Raw genomic sequence first — 18288 nt, forward strand, 5'->3', positions numbered from 1 at the left:
ATTAGCCTTGTGAGACGGTTAAATTAATATGGGCACTGAAACTACAGTCACTAGTGAAAGTTACTCCTAAGATTTTTATTTCGTTCACAATCGGGAAAGGGACTAGAGGCATATCTATATTCCGCTTCAGAGGGTTGAAACGAACTATCTTCGACTTGGCTACGTTAATGGTAAGATCATGACTTGATCATTCGGTCTTTAGCTGATAAAATAACTGATCTGAAAACTGCTTTGTTATGATAGTGTTTTCGACCAGGTAAGCGAGCACTATGGACAGATCATCAACAAACTTGTAACGGTCGTCGTGATGATTAAGCAGGGAATTAATTACACCCAGGAAAATTACTCCAGCTAATTTCGTGCCTTGTGGGGCCCTGCAAGAAGTATCTGACCATGATGAATCCGAATCGTTTTCGTGGAATGCAAAGACTTTTTGTTTTCGGCCAGTTAAGAAGTCAAGTACAAGGCCAAGGGTGCGTCGTTTGGCCCCCATTTCCTGGAGATTCATGCCTGCAGTCAGGTGGCAAATTAGTTCAAAGGCCTTTCGGAAATCCACTGCGCAAATGTCGACGAAACAGCTACCTTTTTCAAGCCATTGGAGGACACAGTCAAACATCCGTACTAGGTAGATTGTAGTACTACACTTGGGGAGTCCACCGTACTGGAATTTATCAATACGCCCATGAATTTGTTTCAGAAGAAACTTGAGCATAAAGGCCCCAGTTACTTTCGCCAAACAAGGTGTAAGTGAGATTGAGGTTATTATGAAGTTATGGAGGTATTATTGAGGTCCAATTGAGGTTAATCTAAATTAAGTTATTTTTCCAGAGGAACTATCAAACAGTTCGTGGTAACGAACTGTAGTAAGGAGCGACCCGGCTCAATAGTAACCAAAACTCTAAAAAATGGAATTTTTATACCAATAGCTACATCAAAAGAATCGCATTTTAATGCTGATTTTAAATATATAAGTTTCATCAAGTTTAATCTTACCCATCAAAAGTTACGAGCCTGAGAAAATTTGCCTTCTTTTAGAAAATAAGGGGAAACACCCCCCTAAAAGTCATAGAATCTTAACGAAAATCACACCATTAGATTCAGCGTATCAGAGAACCCTATTATAGAAGTTCAAGCTCCTATCTACGAAAATGTGAAATTTTGTATTTTTTGCCAGAAGACAAATCACGGATGCGTGTTTATTTGTTTTTTGTTTTGTTTGTTTTTCCCAGGGGTGATCGTATCGACCCAGTGGTCCTAGAATGTTGCAAGGGCTCATTCTAACGGAAATGAAAAGTTCTAGTGCCCTTTTTAAGTGACCAAAAAAATTGGAGGGCACCAAGGCCCCCTCCCACGCTAATTATTTTTCCAAGTCAACGGATCAAAATTCTGAGATAGCCATTTTATTCAGCTTAGTCGAAAAATCTTATAACTATGTCTTTGGGGACGACTTACTCCCCCACAGTCCCCGTGGGAGGGGCTACGATTACAAACTTTAACCAGTGCTTACATATAGTAATGGTTATTGGGAAGTGTACAGAAGTTTCCAGGGGGATTTTTTGGTTGGGGGAGGGGTTGAGAAGAGGGGGATATGTTGGGGGAACTTTCCATCGAGGAATTTGTCATGGGGGAAGAAAATTTCCATGAAGGGGGCGCAGGATTTTCTAGCATTATTTAAAAAAACACAATGAAGAAATAAATATGAAAAAGTTTTCTTAAACTGGAAGTAAAGAGCAGCATTAAAACTTAAAACGAACAGAAATTATTACGCATATGAGGGGCTCACCTCTTCCTAATACCTCGCTCTTTACGCTAAAGTATTTTTAGTAAATTCAACTATTTATTGTACGGCTTTTGTGATTCAGGGGTCATTCTTAAGGAATTGGGACAAAATTTAAGCTTTAGTGTAAAGAGCAAGGTACTAACGTTGGGGTGAACCCCTAAATATATGTAATAAAACATGAGAATACAAAAGTTCGTTACGTAAGCTAATTTATAAGTTACGTATATCTTTTGCTAATAAAAACATTCGTAAAAAATTAAAAGTTCTAGTTGTCTTTTCAAGTAACCAAAAAATCTGAGGGCAACTAGGCTTCCTTCCCCGCTCCTTTTTTTCTCAAAATGATTCGATCAAAACTATGAGAAAGCCATTTAGCCAAAAAAACAAATATGCAAATTTCGTTTTAATTATTCCTCTTCGGAGAGCCAAAATCAAAACATGCATTGATTCAAAAACGTTCAGAAATAAAAAAAAACAAGTTTTTTTTAACTGAAAGTAAGGAGCGACATTAAAGCTTAAAACTAACAGAAATTACTTCGTATATGAAAAGGGCTGCTTCCTCATCAACGCCCCGCTCTTTACGCTAAAGTTTTTTACTGTTTTAAAAAGAAGAGCTGAGAGAAAGAGTCAAACTTTAGTGTAAAGAGCGGGGTGTTGATGAGGAAGCAGCCCTTTTCATATACGAAGTAATTTCTGTTCGTTTTAAGCTTTAATGACGCTCCTTACTTTCAGTTAAAAAAAACTTGTTTTTTTTTTTTTTATTTAATCAATAAACAGTTATTCTATTCGAGGGTCAGATTCTGCTATCTAGAGCAACAATGAATGAGTTGATATTAATTTAAAAAAAAAATTCCACAAATTAAAAGTTTTCCAAGAAAGGTAAGGTAAAGAGCTATATTAAACCGAATACGATCAGATATAGTCAAAATAATTTTTCAAGCGTAAAAATATCATAGATTACCATCAATAAACAAATGATATCCAAAATGAACAGAAATTACAAAAAATAACCGAGCCAAACTGAAAAAGAGCAGAAAATAAGAGGAGTAGGGCTGACATCCCCCGAACCTTCTAAACACCAGAGCATAATTTAAACTTTACTGAACATAATCCTTATTAAGAACCATTTGTTTTTATCTCTCGTAAGGTCGAAAAAAAAATTCTCAACATAAATAGAATTACTGAAAAAAACAGATTAATATGGATCGAAAGGTTAATATATATACTGATATTAATTCGTAAAAGTCTTAATAATTTTGGATTTCTTAAAGTAAAAAAAAGAAAGCAATTCAAACGCATTTTGTTTTCAGTGAAATGCAAATTATGTTCTGGTCTTTAGAAGGCACGGGGACGTTGTTAGCTGGTTCATTAAGTTGATTTTCTAACCTCCCCCCCCCCCCCACCGAGTAAAATCTATGCGGGTTGTTTCTTCTTGAAAAAATCTGACATGACTAACTCTATTTGAGTTAATGCAAAAAATATTTGCCACTAGAATAATATAAAAATGAAAGCATTTACCAAGAGAATCCGGCAGCATCATCCAGCAGGCAAAAGCTTTCAAACCAAGGAGCAGAGGTTCTCCCCGATTGGAAGAAAAATAAAACCTCAGCCATGATCGAAGTCTTACACAAGAAAATATATCATAAACCTCAAGAGGCAGTTGCTCTCTCTTTGCCCTGAAATAATAAACATTTTAAACATTGGGGTTTTTAAACTGCGGAGGTACACGGGCTATTTCCCCTGCATTTCCCTCAACCTAGATTTTGAATAGAATACTTTTTTCGTAGTTTTAGTGCAAAATAGCTCTTTATGAAAAATAAAATAAAATTGCCCCCTTAGCAAGGCCATATCCAGGGAGAATCGTAAAAAGTCTCTGAGCATTCTTTTTTATTTTTCCATGTTTTTCAGTATTGCTGCAATTTTTCCCAGATATTCTTTTAAAACTGAATGAGACAGAGTCGTGCTATTGCTTGTGTGGAGAGTATTTGTGTGAATTCTGTTTTTTTTTTTTTTTTAGTGCTGCCTCATTTCTAATGTTTTTATCAACCCGGGGAAAAATAACTGTTAGGCAAAATCCCAATGTGAAGCACCAGGATATCAGAATGAAAACTGAGAATGAAAACCAACTCTTTGAATTGATTGAGAGAGGAACTTGCACATATGTCTTGAAAAACAGAACAATCGAGAATTCAATTCATTATCAGAAAAAAAAAACCTTCTGCGGTTATGTAGTTTTTTGGTAGTTGTAAGCTTTTTGGTAGAAGTGCAGTTTCTCGGTAATTTGGCACGCGAAAACAGAAAAAAAACAGTAAAAAACATAAGTAAATTATGTAATTACAAGTAAGTAAGCAATTATTTAAGTAAAAACTTCGATAAAAACAGAAAAGTGGGGAAAAGTCAGTCTTAAAACATATGGGATCAAACAGCTAAAGAAAATGTAGCTTCTCTTTGAAGGTTTAGTTGTCTTTGGGAGTCAACAGACTGATAAAGTTTAAATTTTAACGGAACAAAACTGGGAACGGATCAGATTTGCTTCTTTTTTCACAGTTCAACAGGTAATGCTGACGAAAATTCTCTGTTTTTTTGTTTTTTTTTCTGTTTTTTTTCGTTTTTTTTTGTAAAAAAAAGTTTGTTTGCTGTTTTGTATGTTTTTTTTTTTGTTTTTTTTTTAACTTTTTTTATTTTTTATTTTAGTGTTTAGTTTTTTTAGTTCTTGTTTTTTTTTTTTTTTTTTTTTTTTTCCTTTTTTTCCTATTTTTTATTGTAAATAGTGTAAGACAAACAGTACCTATAATATATATATATATATATATATATATATATATATATATATATATATATATATATATATATATATATATATATATATATATATCTATATATATAAAAATAAGTTGTCTGTGGATCTGTGGATCGTGGATCAGTGACGTCATGTTTCGGCTGACGTCATGAAATTAGTTGCCATCATTTTTGCTTTGAAGGTGACGTCATTCAAGTTATATAAGACATATGTTCGCGTAGAATTCTATTAATGTTTAAGTTTACAATGACTGATGAAGATGCTCAAAGAGTCTATGCCAAAAAACTTGCTGCTGATAGAGAAAGTCAGAAAAGAAAGCGTGCCGAGGAATCAAAAGAACAGCAAGGAAACAGGCTTGAGGCTAAAGAACGCAAAACCGCGCAGTTAGATGAAGATCCACCTGGACAGCGAGAGTCAAAACATATTAAAACTGAAAATGATAGCGATGATGATTGGGTTTGGGATTTTGACTTGGAAAAGGTCATCAATGACTACCAGATTTTAGTTAAAAAAACAAAGGTTCGGCGATATGTATTTCATAGTGAAGCTGAAAAATAAAGAAGAAAAAGAAACTGAAAAAAGAAAAAAGAGAAATTACAGACAGGGATACCGGGACACAAATGACGACCGGGACACAGGGAATATAAATGACGACCAGGACACAGGTATTTAAGAATATCGTTCAAAGACAAATTTTTAATTGTAAGAAGACCGTTGAAAGAGAAATTTCTAATTGTAAAATGACTGAAAACCTACAATGGCAACGGTACCACCATCGAAGTAGATAACCAGTGGGTTTACGGCCAACCTACCATCTTCAAAGATACCACGATAGGAAGACTCTACACCGTTCACCCCAATCAACATGAATGCTTCTTTCTACGCCTGCTTTTGGTGAATGTACCCGGTCCGACATCCTTTGAGTATTTGAGAACTGTAAACGGTACTATACATGACACTTACCGTAGTGCATGCCAAGCTCTGAATTTATTGGAGAATGACCAACACTGGGATAACTGCATCAATGACGCGTGCGAAACGTCAACCCCAAGTCAAATTCGTACACTTGCTCTCCATAAGCTCCTACAGAGTTATGGGAAAAAATATAAGTCAAAATGTCCGAAGATATACTCCATCGAAAACAGTTAGAGACGTCAGAAATGACTTTTGATTTTACATCAGAAATTTATAACGACACTTTAGTTTATTATAGAAGATTTGTGCGTACGTATGGCAAACAAAACCTCTTCAGGATTGGGAATGCCTTCACCTAACCGTATCGCTGCTGTTTCGACATGTGTAGAATTGGATCGTGAACAAAGTTACAGTACGAGTGATCTATTGTCGTATGTACAAAATAACATTTACAAGTTAACGTCGGAACAAAAAGACATTTATGATACGATAGACTCAATTTCAGGACGTATACAACTACCTGCTGATTTCTGTAGTTAGTGACGTCCAAAAATGAATTGATTGAAAAAGTATTTCCGAATATTCTAAAAAATTATAAAAATAATAAATGGCTTTTAGTTATTATAGAAGATTTGTGCGTACGTATGGCAAACAACCTCTTCAGGATTTGGGAATGCCTTCACCTAACCGTATCGCTGCTGTTTCGACATGTAGAATTGGATCGTGAACAAAGTTACAGTACGAGTGATCTATTGTCGTATGTACAAATAACATTTACAAGTTAACGTCGGAACAAAAAGACATTTATGATACGATAGACTCAATTTCAGGACGTATACAACTACCTGCTGATTTCTGTAGTTTAGTGACGTCCAAAAATGAATTGATTGAAAAAAGTATTTCCGAATATTCTAAAAAATTATAAAAATAATAAATGGCTAAGTGAAAGAGCGATTCTCGCACCCAAAAATATAGACGTCCACGAAATCAACAATATTGTTTTGACCAAGATTCGAGACCAGGCAGTCCTTTGCAAGTCAGTCGACACAGTTTTGGAACCAAATGAAGCGGTTAATTATCCATCTGAATTTTTAAATTCCATATATCTTTCAGGGTTTCCACCACACGTGCTAAAACTAAAAATAGGCGACCCACCAAAGCTTTGCAATGGCACGCGACTTGCCGTAAAAAAAACAATGGAAAGCCTAATAAAGGCGACAATCTTGACAGGGCATTTTGAGGGTAAGGCTGTTCTTATTCCTCGCATTCCCATGATTCCAACGGATCTGCCTTTTCAATTAAAAAGATTGCAATTCCCAATTCGATTAGCATTTGCAATCACCATTAACAAAGCTCAAGGTCAATCATTAGAAAAATGTGGTATAGATCTTAATACTGATTGTTTTTCCCATGGACAATTGTACGTTGCATGTTCGAGGGTCGGTAAACCTGACAATCCTATTTATATGCAGCGACAATTGGACAGCGAAGAATGTTGTATATTCGCAAGTTTTACGCAGTTAATTTGTATTGTATCCATCTATCTATCTATCTATATAAAACGAGTTGTGTGTATGCATGTTTGTTTGTTTGTAAAAAGAGCGTTTGCATATGACGTCATTATTAGTGCATACGGCTTTGTATATGCACAGACAATGGAAAGCCAAGAATGTTGTATATTCGCAATTTTTACGTAGTTTAACTCCTGCAGACGAAATGAATGCTTGCCTGAAAAATTCTAATTTATGGGCACACGTAAAAATATTAAAATTAACTACAAATATGCGTGTCCGATTGCAAAACGATGATTCTGGTCAAACATTTTCAGATCAATTGCTGGCAATTGGAAACGGAAAGCTTCCAGTAGTGGGAAAGCCAAAAATGTTGTATATTCGCAATTTTTACGTAGTTTGAAACACATATATAAATCTATCTATATTCACAGGTGGGACACAGGGACACAACTACAATGGCGCGTAACTAATATGGCGCGTAACGACTTACGCGCCGCGGGGGGGCTTGGGGGGGCGCGAAGCGCCCCACCAACTAGGTGTTGGGGTGGCGCGAAGCGCCACCCCAACAGCTAGTATATATATATATATATATATATATATATATATATATATATATATATATATATATATATATATATATATATATATATATATATATATATATATATATATATGTATATATATATACATATATATATATATATATATACATAATATATATATATATATATATATATATATGTATATATATATATATATATATATATATATAAATATATATATATATATATATATATATATATATATATATATATATATAATATATATATATATATATCACTAAAAACTTCATAACTTGGACACAAATAAAATGAAATTTTAGAAATCCAGGTTCTAAACTGCCGTAAAATAATGAAAATCGCTTTTATTCTTGAGAAATGAGTGAATAAACGAGCGATTGGTGAAAACACAACAAGAGCTAAGAGCTCATATGGAACTTGTGACGAGGCAAGAAGAGCTAAGAGCGAAGAGCTCATATGGTATGAGCTCTAACAAAATTATAAGAATCAATAGATTGATTTAAAGGAAAATCAGAGGCTTAATGCTGGTCAGGATTTAAAATAAGAGCTCTGAGTCATGATGTCCTTCTAAATATCAAAATTCATTAAGATCCGATCACCCACTCGTAAGTTATAAACACCTTATTTTTCTAATTTATCCTCTCCCTTTAGCCCCCCAGTTGGTCAAATCTAGGAAAACGACTTTATCAAGTCAATTTGCGCAGGTCCCTGACACGCCTACCAATTTTCATCGTCCTAGCACGTCCAGAAGCACCAAACTCGCCAAATCGCTGAACCCCTCCCCCCCAACTCCCCCAAAGAGAGCAAATCCACTACGGTTACGTCAATCACATATCAAGGACATTTGCTTATTCTATACACCAAGCTTCATCCCGATTACTCCACTCCAAGTGTTTTCCAAGATTTCCCCCTCCAACTCCTCCAATGTCAAAAGATCTGGTCGAGATTTGAAATAAGAGCTCTGAGACATGAATTCCTTCTAAATATCAAATTTCATTGAGATCCGATCACCTATTCGGAAGATAAAAATACCCCAATTTTCACGTTTTCCCAGAATTCCGGTTTCCCCTCCAACTCCCCCCAATTCAAAAGATCTTGTCAGAATTTAAAATTAGAGCTTTAAAGCACGAGATCCTTCTAAATATCAAATTTCATTAAGATCTGGTCACCCTTTCGTAAATTACAAATACCTCAATTTTCAAAATTACCGCCCCCTCCCCAACTCCACCAAAGAGAGCAGATCCGGTCCGGTTATGTCAGTCACGTATCTTAGACAGGTTTTTATTCTTCCCATCCAGTTTCATCCTGATCTCTCCACTTTAAGTATTTTCTAAGATTTCCGCCCCCCCCCCCCCCAACTGCCCCCCCAATGACGCTGGATGAGATCTGAGTATTTAAGGTTCAGATTTAAAATAAGAGATCTGAGTTACGAGGTCCTTCTAAATATGAAGTTTCGTGAAGATCCGATCACTCCTTCGTAAGTTCAAAATACGTCATTTTTTCTAATTTTTCAAAATTACCCCCCCCCCCCCAATAGAACGGATCCATTCCAATTATGTAAATCACGAATCTAAGACTTTTGCTAATTTTTACCACCAAGTCTCATCCCGATCCCTCCAATCTAAGCGTTTTCCATGATTTTAGGTTCCCCCACCCCAAGCTCCCCCCAATGTCACCAGATCCGGTCGGGACTTAAAATAAGAGCTTTGAGACACGATATCCTTCTAAATATCAAATTCCATTGAGATCCAATCACCCGTTCGTAAGTTAAAAGTACCTCTTTTTTTATTTTTCAGAATTAACCCCCCCACCCAACTAGCCCAAAGAGAGCAGATCCGTTCCGATTACGTCAATCATTTATCTAGGACTCGTGCTTATTTTCCTACCAAGTTTCATCCCGATCCCTCCACTCTACGTGTTTTCCAAGATTTTAGGTTTCCCCCTCCCAACTCCCCCCCCCCAGATGTCACCAGATCCAGTCGGGATTTAAAATAAGAGCTCTGAGACACGATATCCTTCTAAATATCAAATTTCATTGAGATCCGATCACCCGTTCGAAAGTTAAAAATACCTCATTTTTTCTAATTTTTCAGAATTACCCCCCCCCCCCCTCCAACTACCCCAAAGAGAGTGGATTCGTTCCGGTTATGTCAATCATCCGATCCCTCCACTCTAAGTGTTGTCCACGATTTTAGGTTTCCCCCTCCCAAATCCCCCCCCAATGTCACCAGATCCGGTCGGGATTTAAAACAACAGCTCTGAGACACGATATCCTTCCAAACATCAAATTTCATTAAGATCTGATCAACCGTTCGTTAGTTAAAAATACTTCAATTTTTCTATTTTTCCGAATTAACGCCCCCCCCCACTCTCCCCCCCCCCCCAGATGGTCAAATCAAAAAAACTATTTCTAATTTAATCTGGTCTGGTCCCTGATACGCTTGCCAAATTTCATCGTCCTAGCTTACCTGGAAGTGCCTAAAGTAGCAAAACCGGGACCGACAGACCGACAGAATTTGCGATTGCTATATGTCACTTGGTTAATACCAAGTGCCATAAAAACCGAACAAAAAGCGTGGCGATTCTGTCTCTGTCACGCAGAACATTTTGTGTATTATAAAAAAAGTGATTTTTCTTCCTGCTTCGCGGTTCCCCAAGTTATATGACCTTTCTGCTTCACCACTGTCAGTTTTATTATGGTGTATCAAGATTCTGCTTCACTATTGTCATAGTTTTTGCAAAGTTTTCACTAATGTCACTGTAAAACTAACAATCTATTGCCAGTTAGTCACAGAATAAAAATCCAAATCCTTGAAAATCCAATTCTAATAAACAAACTAAGTTGAACAAAAGTGTTTTCGTTTTCGGTCGAAATGAAGTTGGCCAAAGCATAAAGATTTGTAATCAGGTTTCAAGTAAAGTTTCAATAGTATATAATGAAAAAAAGGGTTAAAAACAAAATCACACTGAACTAGCTAAAATACATACAGAAAGCATAGACTAAAATAGGTCGCAGTTGAATAAAGCGTTTTCAGTAGAATCCAAAAGGCTTTCAGGCAACTTTCAAAGGTTTTTTGTCACAAATTTCTTTTAAGGGTTAAAAGGCACCTTTATAGTATCTGTAATTCAGAGACCGTTTACTAAAGCTGAAATAAGTTGAGCAAAAGTATTTCAGGTAGGAAAATTTTTGGTCTAGGTGGTTTTTAGTCAAATTTAAAAGGCATATAAACACATAAATGTTATGTAAGGGAGGAAAATGTAAGAAACGAAATTAAATATTAATTGATATTTGGAGAACGTTTACCAGAACAGACCACAGTCAAACGACAAATAGCCGGTTTTCAGTCAACTTCAAAATGCTTCCAATCAGGCTAAAGTTTTTTCAAGGGCTAAAAAACGAACTGCCATAATTAGCTGAAGTTCAAAAAACGTCCACTAAGACAAATTCAAGTTGAATTTTTTTTTTCGTTTCTATCGAGTTTGAAAGCATAAAGGTTTGTAATCAAAAATAGAAAAAAAAGCTGAGGCTTGGAGAACGTCAACTAAAATCGATCAAAAGTTGAAGAAAAGCAATTCAGTAGAAAAGTTTCCGATTTAAGAGGTTTTCGGTAGAATCTAAAAGGTTTGTAATAAGACAAAAGCCTTTTAAGGGTTAAAATATGAACTTTCATAATAGCTAAAATTCGAGGAACGTCTGTTGAAGCTGAAACAAATTGAACAAAAAGAATTTTCAGCTGGAAGAGGTTTTTTTTCATTTTATCTGAAAGATTTTCAGGCAAATTTAAAAGGCGTATACTCCAATAAAACTGATTCAGCAAAAAAAAAAAAATGATAAAACAAATAGCTCAGGCTTGGAGAAGTTTCCGATTTAAGAGTTTTTCGGTAGAATCTAAAAGGTTTTTTTTACAAGACAAAACTTTTTAGGGCGTCTACAATAACTGAAAAAGGTTTAACAAATAATAGCTAAGGTTCAGAGAAGGTTTCCAAAAAAATAAATAAACCACAACTACTAACAATAGCTGAAGCCTGGAACAGGTTAAGAATACGGTTGCTGGATTTTACAGTCCCTACCGGCGGTGCTGATCTCCGTTTCTTGGCCCTTCAGCCAGGAAGTGCAATGGGGGGGGGGCAAACCCTCTGTACTTTCGCACACCCTTCCTGTTTACCTTCCCCAGGTTCCTCCAGGTACCCATTTAGAGCTGGGTTGACTCTGGCTGAGCTTACAGAGTCACGCCACTAAAAAACGTCAAATAAAATATACTGAAGCTGAACAAAAGGGTTTTTAGAAGAAATGTTCCGATTTGAATTTAAGAAGTTTTCAGTTGAATTCAAAAGGCTTATAATCAAACAAGAGCTTTCTGTAAGGGTTAAAAACAAACTTGCGTAATAGCTGAAGCCGGAGGACGTCTACAATAACTGAAAAAGGTTCAACAAAACGCAGCTAAAGTTCAGAGAACTTTAATAGTTACTAAAATACTAAATAGTAAAATACTAAAATAATAAATACTAAATAAATACTAAATATTAACATAATATTAATAATTATTAGTATATTATTAATTATTATTATTAATAATATAAATATTTTAATAATAATAATAAATACTAAAACTAAATTAACAAAATACTAAAATTACTAAAATAGACCAAAGTTGAACGAACGGTTTTCATCCGGCTTTAAATGGTTTGCAATCAAATAAAAGATCTTAAAGGTTTTAAAAAACGAACTTACATAATAGCTAAAGTTCGAAGAACGTGTGCTAAAACAGACCAAAGCTGTACGCTATTACCGCAATCAGGATTGTCCAAACAATTGCAAAGCGACTTCAAACAACATATCGATGTTTTCATTGTATCTAAAATAAAAACATTCGTTATTATAGGCGAAACCATTCATCCATACAAGACAAAAAGTAAGAAAAAACAAAGAAAAAAAAAACATAATTTCGAGTAAATTATCAAAAGACATTGGTAAACAAATTTAGAGATATTATCAATTACCGTAAAGTAAAAAAATGAAAATATAACTAAAGAAAAGTTGCTTCTTTCAAAATCATTATTTTTCTTTCGAATAGCCAAACATTTAAATTTGTTTCCTAGTGTTTTTTTTTCTTTTTTTATACTTAACGTTTTAATATTAACTAAAAAAGATGTTTCTTTTGAAACCATTGTTTTTTTCAAGAGGGCTAACATCTACATTTGTTTCCTATTTCTTTTTTTTCTTTTTTTTATTATTATTGAAAATATTGTTTTAATATTGATTAAATAAAAGTTTTTTTATCCATGTTTTTTCAAATGGCCTACCATCTTTATTCGTTTCCTAGGTTTTATTAATGTTTAACGTTATTTTAATATTAAATAAAGAAAAGTTGTTCTTTGAAAATCATTGTTTTTTTTTTGAATGGGCTACCAGCTACATTTGTTTCATAGGATTTTTTTTTTTTTTTTAATGTTTAACGTTGTTACTATACTAACTAAACAAGAGTTACTTCTTTCAAAATAACTGTTTTTTGGAATGGCCTAACCGTTACATTTGTTTCCTAGTTTTTTTTTTTTTTTTTGTTTTTTCATTCATTCTCGTTTCGACAACCTTTCCTGAATAGGCTAACATCTACATTAGTTTCCTAAGATCTTATTTTTTTATTTTTTTTTTTTTTTTTAACATTCATTCTCATTTGGACTACCTTTTCTGTTACTACATCCCTTTCACAGGAAACTGGAGTTCAAGTTCCAGGCATGGGAAGATATTTATTTTTGAAACCTGCTTTGTTTCGATGAGACATTTATAAAAACACGGAATCGAACCATCAAGAGAGTAGGAATCGAACAGCGTGAAAAGAAGAGTAGAAGAATTACCAAACAAAGATACGATAAATAGTAAAGACTATTATACTAAAATGAAACTAGTGATTACGACTACTACTAACAACTCATCGCAGCACCAAGCCATTTAAGGCCAACGCAGCTGCTTACACTCCAACACCATTACAATCGAAATTTTACTCTTTACTCCCTCCATAAAGGTTCTTTGTAACTTTAAATATTCTCTAATAAAGTCCTCCCTCCCCACTTAAGGATGCATGGTCGTACCCATATTGGCAGCATATCATGCTTCATGTCAAAACATAGCCTAACAATCTTGACCTTTCTTTCACAGTAGCCTATGAAAGCAGGATCAAACCACTGCTGGGCAGCTTATTGTTGGACATACCGTCCTTCAAACGACTACCTAAAACTATAATTAGTTTTTATTTTTATAACATAATTTCATATTGTAATTACATTATATTTTATAACATATAAAACAATATATAATATAATATTGTATATAATATAATTGCAATGTATATATATTTATATTAAATTTTATAATATAATCATATTTATTATATGTTTTGACTAATCTCCTGCAAATCATCTAGCATATCTTCCTAAACCTATCAAACCACTTTTGTCTCATATTCACTGTCATTACCTTGGTTTCTAATAGTCTGAATTTGGTGAACATTCTGTGCCATTGCAATTCAACTTTTTTTTTTCACCGCATCAACCCTTAGCATTAATACTATCAAGGTAAGTGGTACAAAGCGATACAGTCCATTCGGTTAATTTCTGGTTGCACCCCTTCTTGATCCTCATTGACTAATAATTGAAGCAACTTAGTCTTATTAACCTTAATTTTCCAACCCATTCCCGCACCGTGAACTCTTGAACCTCAAAGAAATTGTTATTTAGTTGGCTCAAAATACGATTATCATCTATTTACACCTTTTACTTTACCTCTTACTATTTACTTTAACTTTTACTATTTACTTTACCTTTTACTATTTTAAAACTTTTACTATTTACTTTACCTTTTACCATTTACTTTATCTTTTGCTATTTTACAACTTTTACTATTTACTTTACCTTTTACTTCACTTTTTACTATTTACTTTACCCTTTACTATTTTACAACTTTTACTATTTATTTTACCTTTTACTATTTTACAACTTTTACTATTTACTTTACCTTTTACTATTTTACAACTTTTACTATTTACTTTACCTTTTACTTCACCTTTTACTATTTACAACTTTTACTATTTACTATACCCTTTACTATTTTACAACTTTTACTATCTACTTTACCTTTTACTATTTACTTTACCTTTTACTATTTTACAGCTTTACTATTTACTTTCCTTTTTACTATTTATTCTACCTTTTACTATTTACTTTACCTTTTACTTCACCTTTTACTATTTACAACTTTTACTACTTGCTCTACCTTTTCCTTATTAAAAACTTTTACTATTTACTTCACCTCTTAACATTTTACAACTTTTACAATTTACTTCACCTTTTACAATTTACTTTATCTTTTACCATTTTACAACTTTTAGTGTTTACTCTACCTTTTACTATTTACAACTTTTACATTCACACCGCCTGCATAATGGGATTTTCAACAACCACTTTATTAAAAATAATTCATGCAGGCTTGAAGACCGGTTACAAACAAAGCACAAATACGCTTGAAAAACACAACCATTGCCACGTCATAGCATACGATAAACAGAAGCATCGGGTTCTAGCCTTTGACTATCTCCGAAGAATCCTAAACATACATTAGGTAGATCGAATCTTCAATCTCGCAATCCGAAAAATGACCTGCCAGTTTCTTATAACAAACAACATTTGCCAACTTCGATGGCAATAGACTTTAAGGACCTTAGAACTTCCAAGAAGGAGAGTTCGTCCCAACGACACTCATAGCCCCACATACCAGTCATATTTCCACACAAAATAATCGTATAGAATGAGTGGGATAATGTGCTTGCAACAACAGAATCCAATAAGATTGGAAATTCCTTATCTACGTGCTAAGTGCCTCTGAATGAACAGGAGAATCTAAGGTCTAAATACTAAACAAAACTATACTACAACGAACAAGTAATTATGAAAACAGTTGACAACCCATGGCAAGACAACAGAATCTGGAGCTGACGAAACTAATAACGCTCCAACTTTGCTCATTTCTGTTCACAGTTCCACCCTTTTCACCCTCTACAAAAATCTCTTTTTCCTTTAAATCCTTTACTACGATGACTCTTTCGATCCCATTTAAACAAGTCCTCATTATAGTTAGGGCCAAGCATAAATTATGGGCTGGGCCTGCCCAAAAGCAGGAATTTTGGAGCCCCATCATCCTTCATCCGTGGAACATAACCTAACCACCTTGTATTTTTTTTTCATTGTAGCCTTTCAACGGAGATGGAATCACCATTTTCGGACAGGCCATTGTGTGATATATCGTCATTTAAACATCATTTCTTCATTGCATCCACCATCCTTACTAATAATACTACCGAGATAAGTGACACAATCCACCCACAATATATTCATTGCCTAACTGCCTTTATCTATTCTCACTCCCTGCACTCTTGAAATCTCAGAATATTCATTTTATCCCGCTTTCTAGATATTATTAGTAATTTTTAGTCTAGGGCACTAAACTCGTCTACGTAGCTTAAGTCAAATCATGTGAAGGCATAATGACTTGATGCTCTACTTGGCAATACGGGGCTCAGGTTTCGATTCCAGCTGCCCCAAGGCTGGGCGACCGGCTTGCTACCTCTCCCCGTAAACATTCCTCACTCTTAACAGAATCCAATAAAACTGGAAATTCCTTTTCGATGTACTAGGTGATACGGACAGGAGAATCTAAGGTCTAAGGTATGGTAATTTCTTTTCTCGTCATAGCTTTTACTAATGAAGTATCGTAGAAAATCTTACGCAGATCTTTAGATTTTACCTAACAAGCAACCACTAATTTCTAAACCCTGTTTTTCTACCCTAATTTCTACCCTATTTTTCTTCTACACCATGTTGACAAAGGTTCAACGAGAAATATCTGTTTAGTGAGGCGTTTGTGGGGCGACACAAAACGTGTCCAAGCCAGCGGAGCCAGAGGAGCTTGATGACACTTGAATATTTTGTCAATGTTGAAAAAATGTTGGCAGATATCATTGTTTTAAGTCTAATCCGATACCCGGAAGCGTAAAATCGAACATAGGTAAATATGGTCAAAAACCTCTAGAGCAGGTCCCTGAGCTGTTTTGATAAGCCAAGATTTAACACCGTAGAGTAGGACTGCCTTCACTGTCGACTTATATATATTTATTTTCGAAAGTTAATTTCTCAACGGACGCAGAGATGTTTGCAAAGATGAGCAAAGCGGTAATAGGAGGGTGCTCTCACTACAATAAGCTGCATTTTTGCTGCAGATCTTTTGGACTGATAAAAATACAGTAAAGTCGTCTTTCCACTTAGCACCGTCCAAAATGAAGTGGGAGAGGTGCAATAGTAAGTAGACTGAAAGTAGAATTGGATTCATAAAAATAAGCAAAAATTACACAGTCTGATAAAAATCCTTTCCTGAAAAAAGATTACACTTTAGCCTTAAGATGTCCCCTCTAAAGTTTTGTCTTTGCTAGGATGATTTCCTAGACAGTGGGATGCTTTAAATTTCTCTTGAGTCGAGTCTAGTTGTCACTGTGAAGTAATCAATCGATGTCCATTTTGCCAGACCATAGTCTTCAATTTGTCGTTTTTATGGCACTTCGTATTTACCAAGTTTTACGGTTAATTGGGAAAAATTAGAAAATGAGGAAACTGGATATTTCGAACACATATACAGTGTTCATCATCAGCAGTAAAACTAAAAGACATGAATAAAAATAAACAAAATTTATACCTAATAAACTAATTACATATAGTTTATTGCTCTTATTTTTTTCAACGCAACAGCGGAAGCAAATCTCCTTGACCTTTTCGGTTCCGGTTCATTCGATTTATTTGACATATTACGTGGACAGAGGTCATAGCTCTTAGGTGAGGTGATATTTACTTTATTTGACCTCAGTTTGAGAATTCATAAATTGAATTCATAATTGAATTCATAATTGAATTCAATCCAAATTCGCCTGTATCTCTGTTTATGGAATTATTCTTGAATAATTTTTTTTTTAATTTCGATTGTTTCCCTGAAAATTTGCTTTAAACCTTGGTACCTAGAAATCAAAGAAACATTTTCAAACAAAATAAAATGATTTGGAAAATTATAGATATGTTCCGAGAGGGCCGACGTGAAAGCTTCAGGTTTGGTATTTTACTTTAAAGACGATGAAATAGAATTATGATGTTGTAGCAATCTCATTTATAAATTCTGGTTAGAACGTCCATCATAAGATCTTCCACAAGTACATGGGATTTTATAAACCCCACTTTGTTGCTCTACGGAAGTCCGATCCTTTCCAGAATTTAAAAAACTAGCCAAAGTATTACTTCCTCTTAAAGCTACCTTTAAGGCATTATTTTGTAAAATTATTTTAAGTTTTTCACTCAAACCTGGAACATATGGTAGAAAACAAAAAATATATTTCTTTTCTGTTGTTTCCAGAATATCGTCAGAAAATTCTAGAAAGTTTTTCCTTCTTTTCGAAAAAGTCTGGTCAATTAACCAACTCGGATAATGGTTACTTATTAAAATCTCTTTTAACAACAATAATTCGTCCTCAATGAATTTTGGAGAGCAAATTTTAAAAATGCGGTCAGTTAAGGATGTGATTAAACCAATTTTTACTTGGTGAGCATGACCGGAGAAAAACGACAAAAATCTGTTATTGTTAGTAGGTTTTCTGTAAATCTTAAAATCCA

General features: G+C 34.4%; 1 protein-coding gene across 1 annotated transcript in view; it reads right to left on the reverse strand.

Moving 5' to 3' along the window:
• LOC136024779 (uncharacterized) overlaps positions 1-18288 on the reverse strand; it is a 77225-nt gene that overhangs the window by 9747 nt on the left and 49190 nt on the right. The window contains exons 10-11 of the mRNA XM_065700235.1: positions 12320-12443; positions 3296-3453 (exon numbers count right to left, since the gene is read on the reverse strand). Coding sequence (XP_065556307.1) covers positions 3296-3453; positions 12320-12443 — 282 coding nt within the window. The remainder of the gene's footprint in view (positions 1-3295; positions 3454-12319; positions 12444-18288) is intronic.

The sequence above is a fragment of the Artemia franciscana genome, chromosome 3, assembly GCF_032884065.1.
Source record: "Artemia franciscana chromosome 3, ASM3288406v1, whole genome shotgun sequence".
NCBI lineage: Eukaryota > Metazoa > Arthropoda > Branchiopoda > Anostraca > Artemiidae > Artemia > Artemia franciscana.